The 21,926-nt window shown below is 39.5% G+C and overlaps 1 protein-coding gene across 3 annotated transcripts in view; it reads right to left on the reverse strand.

Annotated features, from left to right (window-relative positions):
- Positions 1–18,565: 18,565 nt before the first annotated feature.
- COLEC11 (collectin subfamily member 11) overlaps positions 18,566–21,926 on the reverse strand; it is a 37,501-nt gene continuing 34,140 nt past the window's right edge. For 2 of the 3 annotated variants that reach the window (XM_066547245.1, XM_066547244.1), the window contains 2 exons: positions 21,195–21,290; positions 18,566–21,038 (listed from right to left, as the gene is read on the reverse strand). In XM_066547245.1, the coding sequence (XP_066403342.1) occupies positions 20,629–21,038; positions 21,195–21,290 (506 nt within the window). In that variant the 3' untranslated portion in view covers positions 18,566–20,628. The remainder of the gene's footprint in view (positions 21,039–21,194; positions 21,291–21,926) is intronic. The other variant, XM_066547246.1, reaches the window with a different exon arrangement.

Consider the following 21,926-nt stretch of genomic DNA (forward strand, 5'->3'; position numbering starts at 1 on the left):
GGAATTACTTACACCAACTATGAACTCTAAAATCCAATTCCTCCAAAATAACATATCTGTGGCCTTAACTACACAATGTAATGATCCAATAGCTCTTTCTCTATGAAGTCTAGCAACTTTTCAGAAATTGCTCTTTTACCTTGTTTCAAAACTAATTTTTTTTGTTGCTTCAAACATGCTGTTGAATTGGTAAAAGAGAAACACAGGTTCCAGCAGAGAAAGGTTTAACTCACAAGGACAGATAATGCCAGGTGCTCCCAGCTGGGTAATGGATTAATCATACCTGTTAATGGAAAAAGATAGAGAATATGTGTTTTCTTTTGTTTGTAACCAAGATAAAGAGATATGCACAGTCTCTAAACTTAAAGGGAAGTAATATTTTTAGCACATGAAAGTTGGGCAACATTGAGAAATGCAGGTTGTGAAACAAAAATCAAATTATGTCTGCAAAGTATTCAAAAACCCCATAATATATCCCAATTTTCTTTTAAAGAATTTGTATGTAATTAAAATTTTCTGAAAATATTTATATTAGATTTATTTATTGTTAGGGATAGCGTTCCAGAAAACCTCTAGACTAGGGAAAAGGGGAATGTGTGAACTTTCTTCACCTTGAGATGTGAAAGGAAAAGTTTAATTGAAAAATTGAGACAAAAGTATGTGACTGTCTTAAAATGTAGATATGTGTGGTTTAAAACAGTATTCATAGTAAGTAAGTATTCATAGTAAGCATTAAAAAAAAAAAAGAGGGGAAATGTCTTCATGGCAATCCTGATCTGTGTATAGGAAAGAAGTTGAAGATTTGGTTGCTTTTATCTGGACTTTTGGACTAGCTTATTTTATTAAAATGATTGTTTTAAACATTCACACCAAAATGTAAATTTGAGTAATTAAATTGTTCAGTTGCAGACCTTCAGTCTGAATGCACCTGCATTTTCAGATAACCACTATGGCTACTGTCAACCTCAGGAAAAAATTCAAAGTTAATATATTTCAGTGCAAAGTAGGAAAAAAATTAGTATTTCCTGGCTCTAAGGACGATTTTAGAATAGACTTGTGCCACCACAACAAGTATCAGATATACATAAAACTCTTCACAGCCCAACGCAGATTAATTTTACCCACTGGTTGAACAGGAGAGTGTATAAAAGTTGAAGGTCTGCATTTTCAGTGGACCAAAAAAAAAATTTCTGCCTATATTTCTTTATCATTGCGTTATGTGAAAAATAACATATATGTGAAAATTTTTACTTGGTATTTCTTTTAGATTTGGAACTTTTCAGAAATTTCCCCCCAGACACCAGAAAATAATGGATTTGACAGGATCAAAGCATTCTGAAGGGATATGCCAATTCAGTTGACACCCTTCAGGAAAATCTATTCATTTGTGGTCTCTCTGCCCACTGCCCATCTCCTGGATGCTTGGCTGCTAAAGTCCTTTCTCCAGCCAGCTCCTGGCTGCTAAATCTCTTGAGCTCTGTGGGGTTTTTATAAGCAGTCTGGTTGGCAGAGTTCTCAGCCACCATCCAGGCTCACAAAGGAGCTCATAAGGTTTAGCAATTCCCTGGACAGCTGGAAATCAAGATAATACAACAAAAAGAACTCTCTGGAGCTACTGCCCTACTCTGCAGCCAACTGGCTCCACATGCCACAGACAACACCAAACATCCTACCTCAGCAGCTTCCCAAGCTCTCTGAGCTACATGGGTAGCGAGTTCCTCCATAGCTCAGCTGTGCAGACATTCCCAGTAGGTTCCTTTCTCAGCCCTTCACCTTACTGGCGATACTGCTTCACAGAGGCTCTTTCACAAGATGGACAAAAATTCACTTTAATTTTACCTTTTTTGTCTTCTATAAATTATTTCTCATAATAATTGTTGTACTCCTGAAATTTTGTCCTTGTGTTGGATTTGGCTTTAAACTGGAAAAAAAAAATGGGTTTTGCAAGGGCCTGCCAGTCCTCTGGCCAACTGGAGGTTAGTTTTGATCTTGGTAATTGTGAAATTTCATTGTTTCTCTCATTTTATCACCTTGCAATTCTCAAAGGTTTGGCAACATTCCAAAATATACTTACCTGTTTTGCTTGTCCAAAGAATAAGAATGCCACTGAAACATTGTCATTATCAAAAATAAAAGGGGATGTTGGAGCAAGAACACAAATACTGTTCAAATAATTAGCACATCCTCTACTGAAGTTTGCTCACCACATTCTGCTTCATTTCATAGTCAAAGTGAGCAGTTGAGGAATGCAAGTTTAAAGCTCATAAATTTTCACTCCATCTACAATTTCAAAATCTTTATTGTCACATTGGTCATCATTTTTGTATCTTATTTGTTGTGGTTCTATTTCTAGAGTCCCATACTGTTGTTGTCAGATTTCTAAAGTCCATACCGCCTCGGTGTGTTCTTATGGCTGCACATCTTCACAGCACAGACTCCATCTTCTGCATGTTGCTCTTTCTCAGTTCAGGGCTCCTCCAAGGCTCTCCCTGACTGGCTAACCCGCCCCCTTTTATCCCAGTTATCTTCATTGGTCACAGCTGCAGCCCAATTAAGGACAACTGGGACCTCCTGGGGCAAAGCCTATATACAGATATTGAAGTACAATACATTTCCTCTACTATATTCCCCCTTTTCTTTTACTTACAGAACCAGATTTTACATACAGTACTTCAAGTACAATGCACACATATTTCCCCATGACTCAAAGGCCATGTACAAGATATATAGCTCCTTGACCCAAAGGCTATGTTCTTTCACAGCTCTTGGCTGTCTCATCTTCTACCAAAAAACACCGCAGCTCTCGGCTGCCACAGCTCTTGGCTGTCTCATCTTCTACCAAAAAACACCGCAGCTCTCAGCTGTCTCATCTTCTGCCAACTATCATGTTGGGGTCACCAATTGCTGTTCTATTTCTAGAATCCCATATTGTTGTTATCAGATTTCTAAAGTCCATTCCTCCTCGGTGTATTCTTACAGCTGCACATCTTCACAGCACAGACTCCTTCTGCATCTCATTCTTTCTCAGTTCAGGGCTCCTCCAAGGCTCTCCCTGACTGGCTAACCCGCCCCCTTTTATCCCAGTTATCTTCATTGGTCACAGCTGCAGCCCAATTAAGGACATCACAGCTGCAGCCCATCAAGGACAACCAGGACCTCCCGGGGTAAAGCCTATATACAGATATTCAAGTACAGATATTCAAGTACAATACATTTCCTCTACTATATTTCCCCCTTTTCTTTTACTTACAGAACTAGGTTCTACATACAATACTTTAAGTACAATAAATACATTTCTTCATGACTCAAAGGCCATGTACAACACACATAGCTCCTTGCTCAAAGGCCATACTCTTTCACAGCTCCATGACCCAAAGGCTATGTTCTTTCGCAGCTCTTGGCTGTCACAGCTCTTGGCTGCCACATCTTCTACCAAATATCACTGCAGCTCTTGGCTGCCACAGCTCTTGGCTGTCTCATCTTCTGCTAACTATCACGTCGGGGTCACCAATCATTGTTGTTCTATTTCTGGAGTCCCATATTGTTGTTATTGGATCTCTAAAGTCCCATACTGTTGTTGTCCGAGTTATCTTCATTGGTTACAGCTGCGGCCCAATTAAGGACATCGCAGCTGCAGCCCATCAAGGACAACCAGGACCTCCCGGGGTAAAGCCTATATACAGATATTCAAGTACAGATATTCAGGTACAATACATTTCCTCTGCTATACTTATTGATTCACCCTCTGGAATCATTCATCCTTAATAGCTGGATTTTCTTTGGGGAGCTTTTGTTTCTTCCCTTACTGAATGACAACCAGAGGTTTCAAGCTTGCAGTGGAGCTCCAGGACCACCCATAATCTTCAGGAGGGGTTGGCATCATATCTGACCTCTGCTTATAGAGAATATGCAAAGTTCAACCCACCTCACCTGGAAAGCTGAGAATAACAAATATGAGAGGTAAAAGAACATGAGTAAAAAATCCTAACATTAATTGTAGAGTGGACAATTTCTGTGTAATACCAACATGACGCTAGACATGTCAACTACATCTTTATGCACATCATGATTACTCTTGTCTCACCCATCCTACTTTTTTTTGTAATAATATGCAAACTCTCTACTCTTGGACAAACTGAGCATCAGTCTACTATGCCTTTAATAGCTCTTTTGATGGAGCAAAAATCTCACCTGAAGTAAAAAATGTTTCTCAAGGAAAAAAAAAAGAAAACGGAAATATAATAGTTTGTGAAAACTTGTAAATAAAACAAACAAACAAAAGCACCTACACAGCATCTTTCATTTATGATCACTCACTTCTCACTTTAAAAAATCACCTTTTTGTGTCCTGTGCTCCTACTCTTCAAAAGTGAACTAGTCCTGAAGATCACATGAAAAAGAAAAGCTCCATTAAATTAGTTTACAGGTTAAATACTAATATGTGCCAGCACTCATGCCACTGCGAAGCTGGCCATGCTTTCAGCAGGAGCTTGGGCCAGGTGACCTCCAGAAGTCAGTCAGACCTCCCCTGCAGTCCAGGGCAGTGCAGCACAGGCACACCATCACTGCCAAAGCAGCCTGATGAAATGGGGCCACTGCAGGAGCAGGGGTCTGCTCATCCCCTGCTGGTAAGGACATCACCAGCCAAGCTCCTCCTCACTTTCTGACAGAAACTGCTGTCATTATCCCAGCAGTAAGAACTGGATTCGTATTTTGCCTCAGTCACCCCCTTTCAGTGTTTTAACCCCATCCACTGTGAAGAGGGAACTGTGTCCATATGCAAGGTGTGGCCAGGGGTGGGCCCAACCTGTTCCATATTCCTCTTCTGAGCAGAAGAAGAAGCTCTGCTGTAAAAACGGGGCAGGCAGGGGAAGCAGCTTTTGAAATTGCAGTAGCTAAATCTATTACAGCGTTTTCACAGGTTTTGAATACAGACAGGAAGGGTAGTTTCTAGCCTGCAGTCCCACAGCTGTCTGCATATTTTTCAGGGTCATCAGCTTCTGTGTGTGCAATTCCTACTTCTAATAATTTCACTTATTTCACATGACATTTGCAAAGATTTCAGCTCCGAGATACACATCTGCCGATAATAGCAGCCACCTGCCACTTCTCTACCAGCTAGTTTGATTTCCCCCCCTCTGGATTTTTAATGATTCAGTAATGCACCATAAAACCAATCTTTTAATTACAAATAATTTTAAAGAATAAAGTCTCTCTTCTTTCATGGGTATAAGCATGGGATTTCATATACAAAGGAATTCAGCCAGATATTTTTTCATCTTTTCATTAAAAATCTCTCTCTTATAGTACATAATTCCATTTACTTCAAAGGCACATAAAAAAAGGGAATTATGCTACTATACAGTAAAGTACAGGGAAGAGAGTGTTTTGCCAAACAAAAATTAACTCTTTTTATGAGCTCTGCTGAAGGCTATTCGTGCCCATCCTCAGAAGACGAGAACCTAATTTCCAAGCTTTAAAATATTCAAAATAAAATTCAATGAGTTATATTAGCAAAATTTCAACCCGTATATCTACTAAAATTGCTGAGAACCTCTTATTTTAGGAAACAGCTTTAATTAAAGAAAAAGACGATGCTGAAGATTTTCAGACTTTATTCTGATTTTTACCACAGGATTGCAATGATATGGTTAATAAATCTGATTATTTCTTTGTGCCTTAGTTTCTCCCACATGGAAAATTAGACCATTACCTAATTTACAGGGATGTTGAGAAGCTTTTACAGGCTATAAAACACTTTTTGATCTTCACTGAGAAACAAAAGTTTACTTTTTGTTTGTGTCTTCTTTTACATATAGGAAGTCAGATAAATACTGAGTTTTTCTGCTTTGTGAAGATCAGACTATAAAAGGCCACTTGTTTTGCATGTCTGCAACTTTTTCTCTGCCCTTTCAGCAGCCAAGAAAACTGATATGAGTGGAATTAGTTGTTAATTTTAAAAAGCACTTAAACATCTCCTCAAGATATTGCTTTACATGTTTTACAATGCACGCTACTGAAAAACATGAGAGGCATGTATGAGGTGACAAAGAATTGCAGAATTTAAGTTTTTAAAAATCATATTTCCTTCAAGTATGTAAGGCTGACAAATAAATATGGTTTTATTGCAGAGCCATATTATAAAAATACATAGCACAATCATAATTTTTGCTAGTAAGGGCAATTCCCAGATTCCCACTTGACCAGATAGGAAGGACTGTTTCAGAACCACAGGGCAAGAGGGGATCTCAATCCATGGCCTGCATAGCTTAGACTTTAGGATAGCCCAGGTTTATTCTAGGAAAGGTTGTTGTGCTGGTACAGGACATTGTCTGCATCAGACATGCAAACAATAGATTTAGGGAAATGCTTTGATATTTTTTCAATCAGAGACTTAGTAATTTACTTTCAATGTTTTTATCATCGGTTGCCAGAACAGCATTTTGGTGAACATAAACTAAAGTGATGAGCACAGGGCAATCCATGCAGAGATTGGGAAGCCTATGGAAGCCTTCTAAGAGAAACATACTCTGTATTAACTCTGACTCTTCCTTTGGCTGAGTCCAGCAATTGATGCCATCCATCACTTGCCTCCTGAGCAGGAGGACATAGGGCAGTGTGGGAAAAGGAGCAGGGAAGTGGCAGAGGGAGAAAAAGTGATAGGGTCATACAGTCATGGAACAGGGAAGCAACATCTGAATAGAGCAGGAAGAGGGATGAGTTACAGTAGAGGTCTCAGGATTTGTGGGAAGCACCCAAAGTATGGAAAGGACCCACTTTTCATGAGCTCTTCCCAAACAAGTACCAAAAGCTATCAGATAAAGCTAGTTGGAATCATCCTCAGCAAAAGCAAATGTTGTGAAGCTCTACTTGAAACATTTACAAGAGTTCTTTGGCATTACTTTAGAAAACAAATCTTTAAGTTGAACTACTAATTCCAATAGAACTACCCTTATATTTCTATGAAATGCAATTTAGCCTCTCAAAACTATTACTTAGAAACCTTAAAATAATAATTACTTTATGCCTGTTGCCACTCTAGTATGTGCCAGAGACTGTCTGTTGGGAGATCAAAGTCTAGAAAATATTATGGAGATCCCAAAGCAAAGCTGCACCTCTGAGAAGCAAACAATCCCTAGACTTATATTTGACTCCAAAATGCCAAAAATTAACTGTTTATATTTCCTTTTTTTGGAGTGATATTGTATGTGTGTTGGTGAAATTCTTTTTGCAGTGTAAAGACATATGGCTATTTATATCTCAGCATTGCAGAAGTTAGCCAAACATGATTATAGCAGGATTTCATGAGGGGCACATTCTCCTGGCTGCCTTTGGCCTGTGCTGCACCACACCAGGAGCAGAGCACAACATCAGCCACAGGAGCTCAGCCTCTTATTGCTTGATTTGCCCTTCGTGCTAAGATGGCCCAAAGGAGCCTGAGCTACAAATGAGAACTGCAAGGGGTTGGGATAGGAAAATCAGCAAATTCCTCACAGCTACTGGAAATCAACACAATTGTGCATCCTTGATGCTAGGCAGGCACAGGAAGGCAGCCAGATCAGGATACACCTGGCTGGGAAGGCACAATATCCTTTTTTGCACAGTTCTGCTTTGCATTCATTATCAAGTACTGTCACAGTAAACTCTGCCAGTAAAAGAAGCCATAGCATCATGGCACTGGACACATGGGCCTGGAAGGAATCAGATTCAGCTTATCTTGTCTTTAAAATAAGGCAAGAAGAATTTTTTGCAAATAATGGGGCAATATTTTCATGAAGAACACAGAAGTATGATAGCAATAATAACAATAATACATAGATAGCACTGATTCGCTGTAAAATCTGTTTTAGAGCTTGTGTCCTTTTGTTAGATTTTTTCTGGTATCTTAATCAAATCCTGTTAGCTTCACAATTAACTCATCTTTTCATGTCACATTGTGAGCAGACATTGTAAATAATCAGTTATCATCATTATAAAGACTCTTCATCATGACACACTTGCATCATACACTTCCTTAAGTCTTCTCAGTCCTCTCTAGATCAAATGGAGCTTATTTCACAGGTCGTATTTGTCAGCTGTTCATCAGTTTTATTGTCTCACCTTTGGATTCCCTACACTTTGTCTGTATCCACTGCTCAGAAGTGAGTCCATTATTCCAGCTGAGACCCCAATTATACAATGAAAAAGAAATTAACTCCTTCCATGTCCTTTATGAGTATATCCCAGACTGAAATATCTTGATAAACAAAAGAATCTTTTAATCTTTTTCACATCAATTTAGCACTGACCTTAACCCTAAACCTCCAAGTCTCTTTCATCTTTCACATATTCTGGGGCGTCTTGTCACTTTTTCTTATGTATATTTCCATTATTGCATTTCATTCATTGATTTTGAATGGCAATGGCAATTTTCCATACAGTAAAAATCAATTTAAAACATGATACTGTCTCCCACAGTTCTTGAAGTCTTCCTTACTCTTTCATTATGTCATTGAAAACAGCAACACGAATACTGAGTAGAATTGTGTTCGGGATAAACCTCAGAGAACTCTAACTTCAAACATCTTCTCATTTTTACCCCAAAGCACTGATAGGGTTTCTTAGCAGGATTTTTTAAGCAGTGCACTCACTTTGTAGCAATGAATCAAAGCCATACCCCATTTGACATGCGAGCATCAAGAATACAACATCTTACTGTTTTTCTACATCTACCAGATCAGCAAAGAAGCCAAATATAGAAAGGAGGATTCAACATGATTTGTTCTTGAAAAATCCACAATTATTATTTCCACCACTTTATGATCCACTTGGTGCTTTCACTTGTTTTTTAGACATTGCTCTGGTAATCCAGTTTATTTGTCTAATGAGTTACTTTGTATTTCTTTTTCTCTAAATAAAGGAGGAGGAAGTTTCCCTAGGGCTGAGAGACCTCTTGGTCCTCCACAAGCATCTGAAGACAATCACTAATAGTTCAGCAATTGCTTTGGCAACCTTCAATCAGATTTCACCTGACCCTGCTGACTGGAACATTTCTAATTCATCCAAATATTTTTTAACCTGCCCTTTCTCTCTTCTGACCTGTGATTCTCTTCCCCTGTTAAAATTAATTGCATCAAAAATCTGATTGCAATTAACCTTGGGAGAGTGAATCTTTCAGCCTTTCCTATGTCATCACAGCATACAAAAGCTTATTCTGTCAAATTAAAAAGAAATATATTGTCCATGTAATACCAGCACCTCAGCAAAGCATTTTCATTATGCAAAGCCAGACATTTGTCCTCTCAGTGTTTATAGTACAGTTGTGCACCCCAGTGCTGCTGCTGGGTTTGCAGGCCTGGCCCCCTCTCTGCTGACCAGCACTGACAGGACCACAGGATGTCTCACACTCCTCCACAAAGGCCTTTTACCCCAACACATACTTGGGTGTGGGCAGAGATACCACACACAGTGTATGGTGTAGGAGATTCAAATACTGTTCCCCAGATCAGAAACAATTGTTTGACTGTACATTTACAAGCAGGAAATCAGTAACCTTTTTAAAACATTCAATATGGTAAGTTCCCATCTGGGCTATGGAGCACACACACCATCCTTCTCTGTTGTGTTTTTGCGACTGAAACAAGTCAAGTGAGAACATCTGTGCATGGAAGTCACTGAAATGGTCTCTGCCATGTCTGTGCCTGTGGTTTCTTCTTTCTGGTGTCCATTGTCTTTCCTGGAGGTGCTATTTATTGCTTTGCAGCACAGATAAGGAAAGGCAAACATCACAGTTTGCAGGGAAGAAAGAAACAATGCCAGACAATTGTTATTGTCTCTCTCTTTCAAGCAAGAAAGAGAAGAACAAATTCAGCTTGCCTCTCACACAGTGATCATAACTGCCAGTTTGAGAGAGAAAGAAAGGAGAGTTATTTTCTGCAGGCAAGAGCATTGATTTTTTTCCTGAGTGTGACTCATGAATCGGCACCACACTGGGCTGCATGATAGAAGAGGCATCTGGATCCACCGTGTGACAAAAAGTCACCTGTCGCAGGTCATGCTCTTCTCGTGGATGTCACACCTCCTTCAAAACCTTTCACAACCTCTCCTCATAACCTTACATGACAAGCACCACTGGTCAGCAAAAGAAAAATTTGAGTGGCAGCTCCACATAATGGGGATTTTGTGATGGAGGCTGATGAGATTTGATAGGTGGGATTCATCTGGTCAGTCAGAAAAGTCTGCATTTTAGCTTGTCACCTTGACCTCACCTCGGGGCAAATGAAAGAAATGAGGAGTCAGAACAAGGAACATTCTTATCCAGATTTAGACATCTAAAATAAGACAGATGAATCATATCCTGAATGCACTGATTTCTCCCCACAGACTAGAGAGACAGTGTGACTAGCTCAGATGAATATCGACAGTGCTGATGTTTAAAACTGCAGGAGACAACTCCCAACAACCAGACCTCAGCCAAGGGTTCTGGCAAACCCAAAAGGCTGAGCTGATCATCATGATGGACTCAGTTCAGCTGCCTCATGCAGAGGTGCCTAGTGCCCGGGGCATCCTAGGACATCCAAGACATTCAGCAAATTTATCCACTGGCCTCTCCCCAAGGGATGCAAAATTTGACCTTGGTTAAGCAAACTACCAGGTCAGGCTGCCCCTGCAGCGCTGCTCCCAGTACAATAAACCCTCCACACTGTCACAGCAGGTGAGCATCCTCCATCACAACATTGGTAATGAAGCAGGGATAGAGATCATGCAGACCAACCTGTAAGAACAAGCCAAAAACAGTACCTAGTTTGAAGACACTTTTAAAAAAAAACAACACTTCAGGGCAATTAGAGGTAAAACAGGCTCACCAAAACCCTTAACAGTAAGGAGCAGCCCAGTTAATTATGCTCCATGATTGTTTCCCTTTAATCCTTTTTAACATGTAATACTACTTTCTTATTTTCAAGACTAATTTCACACACAATACCTTAGTTAATATTGATTTCCACTGTGGGATTTTTTTATTTCTTCTCATTTTAACTACATACCTAGCAATAAACCTAGTCTGCATAACCATTATCACACTTCTTAAGACCTTTAAAAATTTCACCACAGGTTTAAATATTCCCCTCTGTAATCTTATGACAAATGGTTCTTCCCTGCCTGCTCACTACTAAAAATGGATATCTGTGAACACACTTATATGTAGTCTCCAGTCATACATTACTTATCTAAAGAGCAGAAAAGGCCTTTTTTATTTCCTATATCCCATCTCCACATGAACAAGTAAAGAGTAAGGGAAGCAAAATACAGCCATTGGGAAAAGGCATTATACATTGCATACATGCAAAAATAAAGCATGCAGAACCCATCCAGCAGAAAAAGTGGGATGCACAGGACTCTACTGGCCAGCTCTGTCTTTCCCTTTCTTACTCCCAGGAGAGCCAGGACAATGCTGAGTGGTTTTGAAAATTCCTTCTTTATCCCTGGTTAGTGATCTCAACAATGGAGGGAAAGGCATAGGATCAGTGTGGGAGTAAATAAAAACATGATCAAATATAATTTACACTCAAATCACAGCAAAGCTGACTCAAAATGGCATAGGTGGAAAATGTTCTCTTCTAGGGTGAGAGGTGATCTAATGGTCCCTTGTCCCTGCAGCCAGCATAACATCAACTGGACATCACAGAGCAGGTGAGTTGTCTGGTGGGCATCCAGCAGAAAGGCTGGTTTCCTATAGTATCCATCAATATTAGTTCAAGTCTTTCAGTGCCTAGAAAGGACAATTTTTCACTAAATCTTTCCTGTGGTTGGGATTTTGTATATTCTGTTTCCAAGATGGCTCTCTGATGTTAAACAACAGGTGAGTTCCCACTGCAGCCATCTCCTGAAAGAGGAAAATCTTTGTTTACTACCCATTCACATTTTTACATAAAAACTGCAAATCCCAGAGACTTTATGTTACACCTGGTTGACAATGGTTAAAAGGTTCAAAAGTTATTTTAAGGAAATATACCATACAATCACACTAGCTGTGTTCTTCAAACAGCAGGTTAACACAGCTGATCAAAGGAGCAGCCAGCCCCTGAGGCAGGCACTTCTTGATAACGATCTGCAAGTGGCACTAAACCCAGAGATTTGGGCCTGTGCAAAACTGGCCCACAAAGCCCCAGACCAGGTGTCTCAGGTGTCAGCTGATAGGGGACATGCCACAGTACAGCCTGGGGTCAGCAAACTCAGGCCCTGCTTCACCTGAGCTTAAAGGTCAGTGGCAACTGACTTCTCATCTGCTAGAAACCAGCCACTTGGGTTTAACTTAAAATCATAAAGCAGATTTGTCTCATGGGTTAGATTTGTGGATATTCTATTTATGCTAAAGCAAAAAAATGTCAAGACTGAAAGGAAATTTGCCTTTGTTAACAATTTAAAACATACTTTCAAAGAATTCTTTGAATTTAAGTTGCTTATGATTCGAAACAACTGCACAGGAAAATCAATTCCCAAGAAACTACAGTATGGAACATACCATCAACACACACAATTAACTTCATTTTGGGTCTGACCAGATGCAAATGGAAGGTAAGCTTTAAGAAGGAAACTGGGGGTACTGTGTAAACCAGGACAGTAGTCTCAAAGAATGTTTTCTTAAGAGAGAGGTCATCACACCAGCTGTAATGCATTTATACTTTTGCAATGCAAGTTTAAGGGATACAGCATTCTATCTTTCACTTTCAGAATCTGTAGACAAAAATCAGGACAGAAAAGGAATTCCATGAATCAAGGCCAACTGTAAGTTTTCTGCTAATTCAGCTGGGGATATTTGGAAAAGGTAGTGAACTTCACCTAATATGTCACATATTAGATTAATTTATGTAGAACAGAAGGGTTATAATGCTGGGGAAGAAGCAGGGGGTTGGACTAAGTAAAACAAGCTAATATGTATATGTACAGAGCATTTTGTAATAAGGAAATTAGTATTTTGCATTTTTATACCTCCTTTTATTTCTTTGTTTTACAAACACAGTGGATTTAACATATTGCACTTTCTCTCTTGCAGGATGACCACATCATTCATTTCATACTAAAGAATAAAGCAGAAACAAAGCTGGATTTGTGGTTCTTTAGATATGCAACAAATCTTTTCTTCACTAGATGGCACCCTGTCTTCTCCTATGGATAAACGTTGAACGTGGCAAAAAGCAAAGGGTTTTTTTCACAGAAGAATATAAAATTATAGAGGACTTATTCTTTGTGTTGAATGATTTTACTGCTTCTTCTGTGTTCTACATCATACTCCTTGTGTACTTGCAAGGATAAAGTTCTGCATCATAGACCTGCCTCAATTTTTTTACATTCAATATTTGTCTCATAACTGATTATTGCCCAGAAATCTTCATGGGAGATGCACCCGTTTCAGTGTTATTCAGACTCTGAATAACATTTAAAGAGCTCAGAATAAATTATAAAAATAAAAATACTTCTATCTCTTTCTTTCCAAAATAAGCATAGATCTAGAATTGATGACAATACTGTCTCAAATCCTCAGCAGGTATAAATCAATTTGGCTTCACTGGAGTTGATTGATGCCAGGTGAAGATCTGCACCTGCAATTTAGATGCTGTCCTGCAGAGCACAGCTTGACGTGTTTTCTTTTTCTTCACTTCAAGGCATGATAATTGAGCTCATTTGGGCATGCTTCTCACTTAGTCAAAACTCCCACCTGAGAATTGGATTTAAAATCAGTGCATGTCTCTTTGCAATAATTCAAAATAATCTTTCAAAAAGGGGAAAAAAAAGAAAAAGAAAGCTGACTAAAGTCTTAAAGACTTCAGAGCTCAGAAGTCAGTTGTTCAATACAACATCAGTGATTACAACATGGGAACTGATGCAAGCAGAAGCAAAATACCACTCAGCTCCTTCATTTTTACTCTTACTGCCACTAGATGATAGTATGGTAACACCTGTATTGTTCAGCTGCACACCAGACCTTCTGTTGCTGAATTCCTGGCAGCACTCACACTTTTATATGTAATGAATATCCAGAAGCTCATCAATACTACATAGCTAGCCTTTGAATAGCAGTGCTTAATTATATCCCCTGTGATTTCATGCATTAATATACCCAGAGTGTGGTGGATGCTATTATTTGTCCTTAGACCCAAACTGGGCTTTATTTAGGCACAGAGATAATGCTAAATTGATCACCTCACTCTTTTTGTGAGTTACCCACCCAGAGCTATAGTGAGACATTTTGATGGAAAGGGCAAGATAATTACATTTCCCTAGCAGGAAGCAGGGGAATGGCTGCAGGTAACATTTACATTCCGCCTCACGGGCATCCCACTCACTGCCAGTTATGCACATCCTCTCACTGCTTCTTCCACCTTTTCCATTTTGTGCTCTCCCTCTTGAGAGGATTCCTGCCTCATCCAATAGAAAAGCTCTGGGCTAGGAGGAGACTCTCATCCGGAAAAACACCTTGAGCACACAACTGTGTCCTCTCCACAAACCCTTTCTCTCCCATCTCACATAGTTTGCACTCTCCTATTACAGTCAAATTAAAACTAAACTGCTCTTTCTCACAGCTACTCTGTAAGTAAATAGTCAAAACCCTTCACTGCACAATTTTTTCCCTAGGTAAATCTTAAAACTCTGGTTTCTTTTTTTCCTTAGGTAAATCTTAAAACTCTGGTTTTTTTCTTTTAACAGCAATAACAAGGTCATTTTTTTCTCTTGGTAGGCTGGACTGACTCTCCCTGGCCAGGAATATGCATCCCAAAGGAGGGGTGAGTGGCCAGCTCCAATTTTGCACAAAACCTTCCCCATCACAGTCAGTTTTACAAGCACTTCCAGGTCCCCACAGTGGAGAAAATCCCATCTCTTCTGGGATTTTGGGTGTGTAATCTGTGGCACACATGTAGAGTGATGAACCTGCTGGCACCACAGTCAAGCCAAAAACTGAAAATCAGAATCTCCAGTGAAAAGACATTGGCCCTTGGACCAACAAAGGCTAAGGGGATGCAGCTCAGAAAGTGCAAAGGGTAAAGTCACACATCATTACATTGTTGGCTAATTCTGTGCTCAAGGATTTGATTCAGTCATGATCATCACAAGTCACTGAGCTTCCCACAGAAACTAGATCTGGATATATGGGAAACCCTGAATTTCTGCATTGCTTTGGTTATTTTGACAAATTTTTGTTTTATTTCAGGATTAAAGTATATTTGTAAGATGTGCAGGTTTCAAAAGGCTTATTTACTAATTGGTTTGGACTTCTGGAATAGTGCATAAACTACTAACTATATGGCATAATACTTAAAGGAATACTTTTTATAATCAGTAAGAATGTCTTCTATGTAATAGAGGTTGAACTATCTATTGTTTTGTACTCAAGGCATTTACAGTGTCATTGCAGACCCAGGAGGAAAAACAATGCCAATGTCACGGTCTTTCAGCATGTCAAACATAAGTCTTAAAAAAATAACTTGTTCCCATTGGAAATCAAGACCTAAAGAATAAAGTAAAACATATCAAATATTATAAAGATCACTGTTGCTGACATGGTGTAAAATATATTAACAATATTATAAAAATCAAATCCCTTTATGGGTCAAAATAAAGCTTTAGAACTTGGAAATTCAATTCTGAAAAATTCTAAAAGTAAACATCTTGAAAAATGCCTACTTCAAAAGTCTTCCTCCATTGTGAACCTTCATCATATTTTACAATTAAAATTATTTTAATATCATCTTCTTTCGCTTTTCATCAAGAATTGTAACCAAAAAAGGTCCAATGAACTGCTATTTTGCAAAGCATATTTGAACTGGCATTTCCTGAGCTTATGAAAAATGAAGCACTCAATTTTACTTACATGAATAAGGATGCTCTATACCCCACAGATGAATATTAATTTTTTTACAGTTCTTCTCTGGGATATAAGAATGCTTAAAACTCACAGTCAGGGAGAAGTTCTGCTGCTAACAAACCTGTAACAAACCCATATTTGCAGGGATAATCATGTCAGCTGTCAGAGCACAGTGAGGAGCAGCTGGTTCATGAGGGATGGTGAGCCAGGAGCTGAGCAAAATAACAAGGCAAGTGGGAGCAACATTTTCCACCAAGCAGTGAGGTTGTGGAGTGGCAGATCTGGATAGTGATCAGGATCAGACATGATCCAGTGCTCTCCCAAGATGTCCCCTTGGACTCAGCCAGTTAAATGCTTTATCTTCACCAAGCCCCCTCCCAGAAGGGCGGTGCACGCCTGCCCTGCCATCAATACTGCAACACGCAGCCCTGGCAGCTAAAGGTGCAGAGTACAGCTGAATGCAGTCCACATTCTATGGGAAGAAGTCATTCAAAAACCTGAATAGATGACTATATTAAAAAAAAATGCTATTATTGCCTTTTTAAAATGCCGTAGAATGCCCTTTATTCAAGAATAAAATAAAAAAGGGCTATGGGGATATATTTATGAGGAAATATTATCTATCAAAAATAGAGCATATAAGAAGAGTCTGAGAAACACTTGTGCTTGCCAGACAGACATGTTCCAAAGGCTTCTGCAGAGCTACACAAAATGAGTAATTATATTACAGTTGCAGGTTTTAATGCACATGGAAAACACCCCAAGTAAAATTAACTTATCACTCATTTTATTTTTTAAAAAAACAATAGTACCAAATTCCAGGGAGAATAATGGAAACCTTACCAAGCATGTCAGCAGGATTCATGCAGGCTCAGCACTACATGCAACATTGATTTCTGCCTCCAGCAACGGTCTACCTACAGGCATCAGCAACTAGAGGGTGAAAGAAGTTATGAAGGGCTCATTCATTTCCAATGCCTCCATCATTTCCCACCCAGTTCCTCAAAGGGGTAAGTATCAGATGTGCTGTTGTTGCCCCTTGCAGGACAGCTACAGACCTTACACACTAGCCCTTTGCCCAAATGGTGAAATAAAAGCTGCTGCAGCCAGCATACAGGTATCTGACAATGAGAATAAAGTAGTTTCTACCTCACTGTGGTGGTTTGACAGGAAGTATGTTTTCTGGGATGCTGTGGTCAGGCCAATGGATGCTCAGATTTTAATATTGGCACCTAATGTGGCCATTGGGACATTGGGTCCGCCTCTGAGAACACGGGGTTAAAGCAGGGCTCTGCCCTGGGAGGCTCTCTTGGGTTCCGGTCAGGGAAAGGTTCAGAGCTGCCCTGCCCGGCTGCGGGCTGGGCGGGGCAGGGGCAGCCATGCGGCCGGGTGAGGTAGGCCGGGCCTGGACAGAAGGGAGGGGAAGGCCCCTGCAGGATGGAAGGGTGGAGGAGCACCGAGAGGCCCCTGCAGGATGGAAGGGTGGAGGAGCCCTGAGAGGCATCGGGCAGCCACCCCCCCACCCCACCCAGGAGAGACAGAGAGAGAGCCTGTGCCTGTGCTTGTGCCACCTTGAAATTTAATAGTGGCCGGCCGAGAAGGAGAAGGGGGGGGCAGTGAGAAGATGCCCGGCTGGGCAGCCATGGGAGTTCCGGACAGACAGAACCTCAGATTTTTAACCCTTTTTTTGGATGATGGAAACCTTACAAATGCTAATCCTCCTGGAGCTGAATGAGGAGAGAGGTAGAGATGAGATAAGAGGAAATGGGCCACGAGAGAAATAGAGAAGAACTCAGGTGGAAGAGATGATGGAGTAGCTTATGCTGGACTCTTTTTGTGTAGCCATGGACAGAGCCATGTTCTTTGTGATACAGGGACTGCATTCTAGGGGGAGGCAATGCCTCAGGACCAAGAGGGTTCGGTGTGGGTACCCCTCGGCCCCAGGGGGTGAAAAATATGGGTGGGACAGGTGTCCCAAAGTTGAGACTGTGCCTTTTTGGAGTGGGACGAAGCATCCTTAAAAGTCGACCCTAGAAGCAGCTCTGGTCCATGTTCAGTGGTGAGAGCACTGGACATGAAAGGAAGAGGTCACCATTGGCACAAGAAGGACTCCTTCTCCTCTTGATGAATTGAGGATTGAGTATTCTGAAGGGTGGTGCCGGACTGAGAGTCAATGATTTGGGGGATGTATTGTATTGGGAATTTGGTGGGGAGGAGGAGGAGATGTATTTGTGAAGTTTTCATATTCCTTGTGTGTTTCTTTTTTTTCCCCTTTCCCTTGTAGTTTAGTTAATAATTTTTTTTTTCCTAAGTGGGAGCCTGCTTTGCTTATTCTTGGTCACATCTCACAGCAGAAACCAGGGACAAAGTATTCTCATGGAGGCACTGACATTGTGCCAGTGTCTAACCATGACATTCACATATCAAGCACTGCAAAAAAAATATCCTGAAGAACATGAAAACTAGGAAAAATAAATGTTTTTCCGTTGCTTTTACTTTTTATCCTAAATTTTATTAGAAATTGAGACTCTTTAAATGCTACACATATCTAGGAAATCTTTAAAACCTGATGTGACTTCAGCTAAAATAGGAGCATTTGGCATCTCAAAAAGCTTCCTATCTCCATAAAAGGCCTCTTTTCATCTTTCTGAGGAAACTGAACAATACAACAGAAACTTTCAAAACCTAGGTGAAAAACAGCACACATAATGAAGGAGCTTCAAATATCTGTATCTCAGGTTTGAACTGTTTTAATATAGCAAAAATTATTTGACATAAAGTATGTTGGAGATTTAAACAGTTCCTGAGGATTTCTACAGCAGGCGGGAAACAATCATGATATTCAAAGCACTACTCTAAACAAATTGCTCTACTGGAATTGTTAGCTCCCTGCAAATTCTATAGAGTCTTTGAATATTACTGTAGAAAGAGATTCACATTATTTAATACATTTCAATATGCAGTTGGAAGAATGACTAACACACAGGTATCATACCTATCTTTATTAAAAGAAAATAAAGCAATCAAAGGACCCATTCATTTTGAGTGATTTCCCTGGAGCTGGGCTGATAATCAAATACTATAGGATACTATAGTACTGCTAGTGATCTTCATAATTAATAGCAAACATATATATATATATATATATATAAAAGAGTGAGATTTACAGAGTAAATATATCAAAACAAATAATGTCAGTGTCCATGGATATGAACAGTATTGTATGGCCATTGATTGTTTACATGCTGCAGCACAGCAGAGTTTATGAGTTGGTTTCCTTGTGTAATGAAATCGCAGGGACCACATGCCATATCCACTGTGGATACCCTATACACCAATCTGCCATAATGATCACATATGTATTTTGACCAGAATGTTAAGCAAGGATCACTTATCCTTAAGAATTATCTTAAAACACTGGGCAAGGTATTCCTAAAGAAGCAGTGTTAGAGATTTTGCAATTTATTTTGTTTTTCCTATGCCTAACACTGAGATGAGGTGGCATGCAACTGGCTCCTGGAAAGATTTAAAGTAATTCATCAATTATTTTGTGAAATTATGCTGGTTGTTTTGGTTTTTTTTTAATTTTCCATCACATGCAATTGTAAATTTGGTACATAAATTATTTGTGCAAAGTTATTTATTACTGCTATATACACAGGAAAATTTTGAAAACTTTTCTGCTTTTCAGGGGATTGTTTTAACAATCTGGGTAAACATGTTAGCTGTTTTCTTACTAAAAGGAATTGATCCCTAATGTGTTTTCATGAGCATATTGCATATATATGAAGTCTGCCTTAAATTGTGGAGGGCTGGTATTTTTGCTTGTTTTGTAACAAGATGCACCAAGATTATCTTAAAGAAATGTGAAACATTTACTTTAGGAAATTATTTAGGGCCTGAAATACTTCATGCACTGAATCATTTTCAACTGAGGAATGAAGAAAATCAAATTGTTACTTTTACATTTAGCCAACCCCAAAACACCATCTGGATGGAAACCCTCTTAGTACTAAATTATAAGAATTTTCATAACATAGAATTATGAAATAATAGAATAGTTTGGGTTTGAAGAGACCTTAAAGGTTATTTAGTTCCAACCCCCTGCCATGGGCAGGGACACCTTTCACTAGACTTTTTCCTCCCACAGCACTAAAATTCAGTTTCCTTAAATGACTTAAATGCTTTTTGGTCATACATCTGTGAACAGTTTAATGAAGAAACATTACAAAATTGGTAGGAATCTTGACTTTTGGTTTGCTTTGGCCAGTTTAAAAAAAAAAAAACAACAAACGTTGTAACATTCAAAAAAACAACAGTAATATTTGTACTTATTAACTGGAGTATACAAAATACGTTTTGTTGCCAAAACATCCCTGTAGCACTACAAGTTATTAGGTTTTATAACTACAAATTTTACTAAGATAAAAGAATATCAGGAATCTAATTCTTACCATTCTAACAACTAGAGGCCATATTCTGCCTTCCCTTACAGTCACGCAATCACAGTTGTTAAGTGTTGTAAGGGCAAAATTTAGCCCCAAAGTACATTTTTATCTAAACACATATATTTTCCTATATATAAAAAAGCCAACCAAGCTATTCCTTATTACTGCTCTTCCCTTCTGAAGGGTAAATTCTGATATTTGAAATACCTAAACTGTATTTACAGCTGTACAACTCCGACACCAAATACTTGCAAAACTTCACTTGTAATCTATAAACTTGGAGGAACTTGTACCACCGTCTTAAACATTTTTCTTAAAACAGAGAAAGAGCAGAGCAGCTTAGACATTTTCTTTGTCAAATTCGCACACGAAATACATGGTAATGTGACAGGCAACATCATTCCAGCCCCCAGAGGCCACCATCTCCACACAGTCCTCCTCGTCGTAGGCGTTGTTGGGCTCCCCGCTGCGCCATTTGTTGAAGGTCTGCATGGGTGACCGGTCGGAGTAGACGAAATTCCCCTCCTTCTCCAGGTCGTTAATCCCAATGAAGACCCTGGTGAGCCCAGCTTGGTTGATGTACGAGGCAATCAGGTTGTTGGCAGTCTCATCCTTGGGCATGCTCAGCGTCCCTCCTCGTCCGTGGCAGTACAGCTGGGCTTCCTTGTACCTCTTCTCCTCCTTGACCAGCAGGTAGATCTTATTGTCGGTCTCGCGCACGCCGGCGACAGCTGCGGGGGAGGGCAGTGCTGAAAAGTGAGCACTCGCATTTCTATAAACCAAGTCACTGCACACCCCAAAACAGCTTCACAAATCAGAGGTGGAACGGTGGCACTCTTTACGAGCGATTACACCGATAAAATGGGGCAAAAAGAAAGGAACGTAGTTATATAAAATTAACCTACCATTTTTTATGAATTTTAGTTCTGTCGTCAGCTGGGCTACTTGAATATCCATTTCACCAATAGCCTTCCTTAGCTGACTGCACTCACAAGGGATGCCTGTGAAATGATATAGATACACGCAAAATCAAAAGCTACCTAATTTCAACAATTATCTCAACATCTTTATGAAAAGACCCAGCATGGCAGCTCTGGAGAAAGCTGTCTTACAAGTAACAGACAGAAAATTAGAGCCTTCACTACCCTGCACCATTATATGATTCTCAGGGGTGTCTGGGCCTGTGCAGAACAGATCAGTTCACTTCCTCCAAATCTTCCATCCTGAATAATTAGCGCTAACCTAAACACAGATAGATATTCTCTGCAAAACACCCACAATATTTTTTAACTAAAAACATTTTCCAAAAATTCCCATTTTCAGTAAAATTATTTCCTTCGTTTTCTCAATGATTTCTTTCACAGCAAAAACATTGTTTGCAAGTTCTTTATAAGGAATATATCCCAGCAGATCCAAAATTCCAGCACATATTGCACATAATTACCTGCAAAATGAAGGTCTGTGTTTTTGAAAGTACAGAATTTACAATGCTTCTGACCATAAAATTAGACACTAGATAATAGTCTATTAACCCAAATTAGGGTATAGGTTTGACAAAGATAATCTGAATGTGAATACTAAAAGAATAATTGTTACATCTCTGGCCACAAATCTCAAAATGAGGATCAATTACTGTT

This window comes from Molothrus aeneus, chromosome 3, assembly GCF_037042795.1.
Source record: "Molothrus aeneus isolate 106 chromosome 3, BPBGC_Maene_1.0, whole genome shotgun sequence".
Classification (NCBI taxonomy): domain Eukaryota; kingdom Metazoa; phylum Chordata; class Aves; order Passeriformes; family Icteridae; genus Molothrus; species Molothrus aeneus.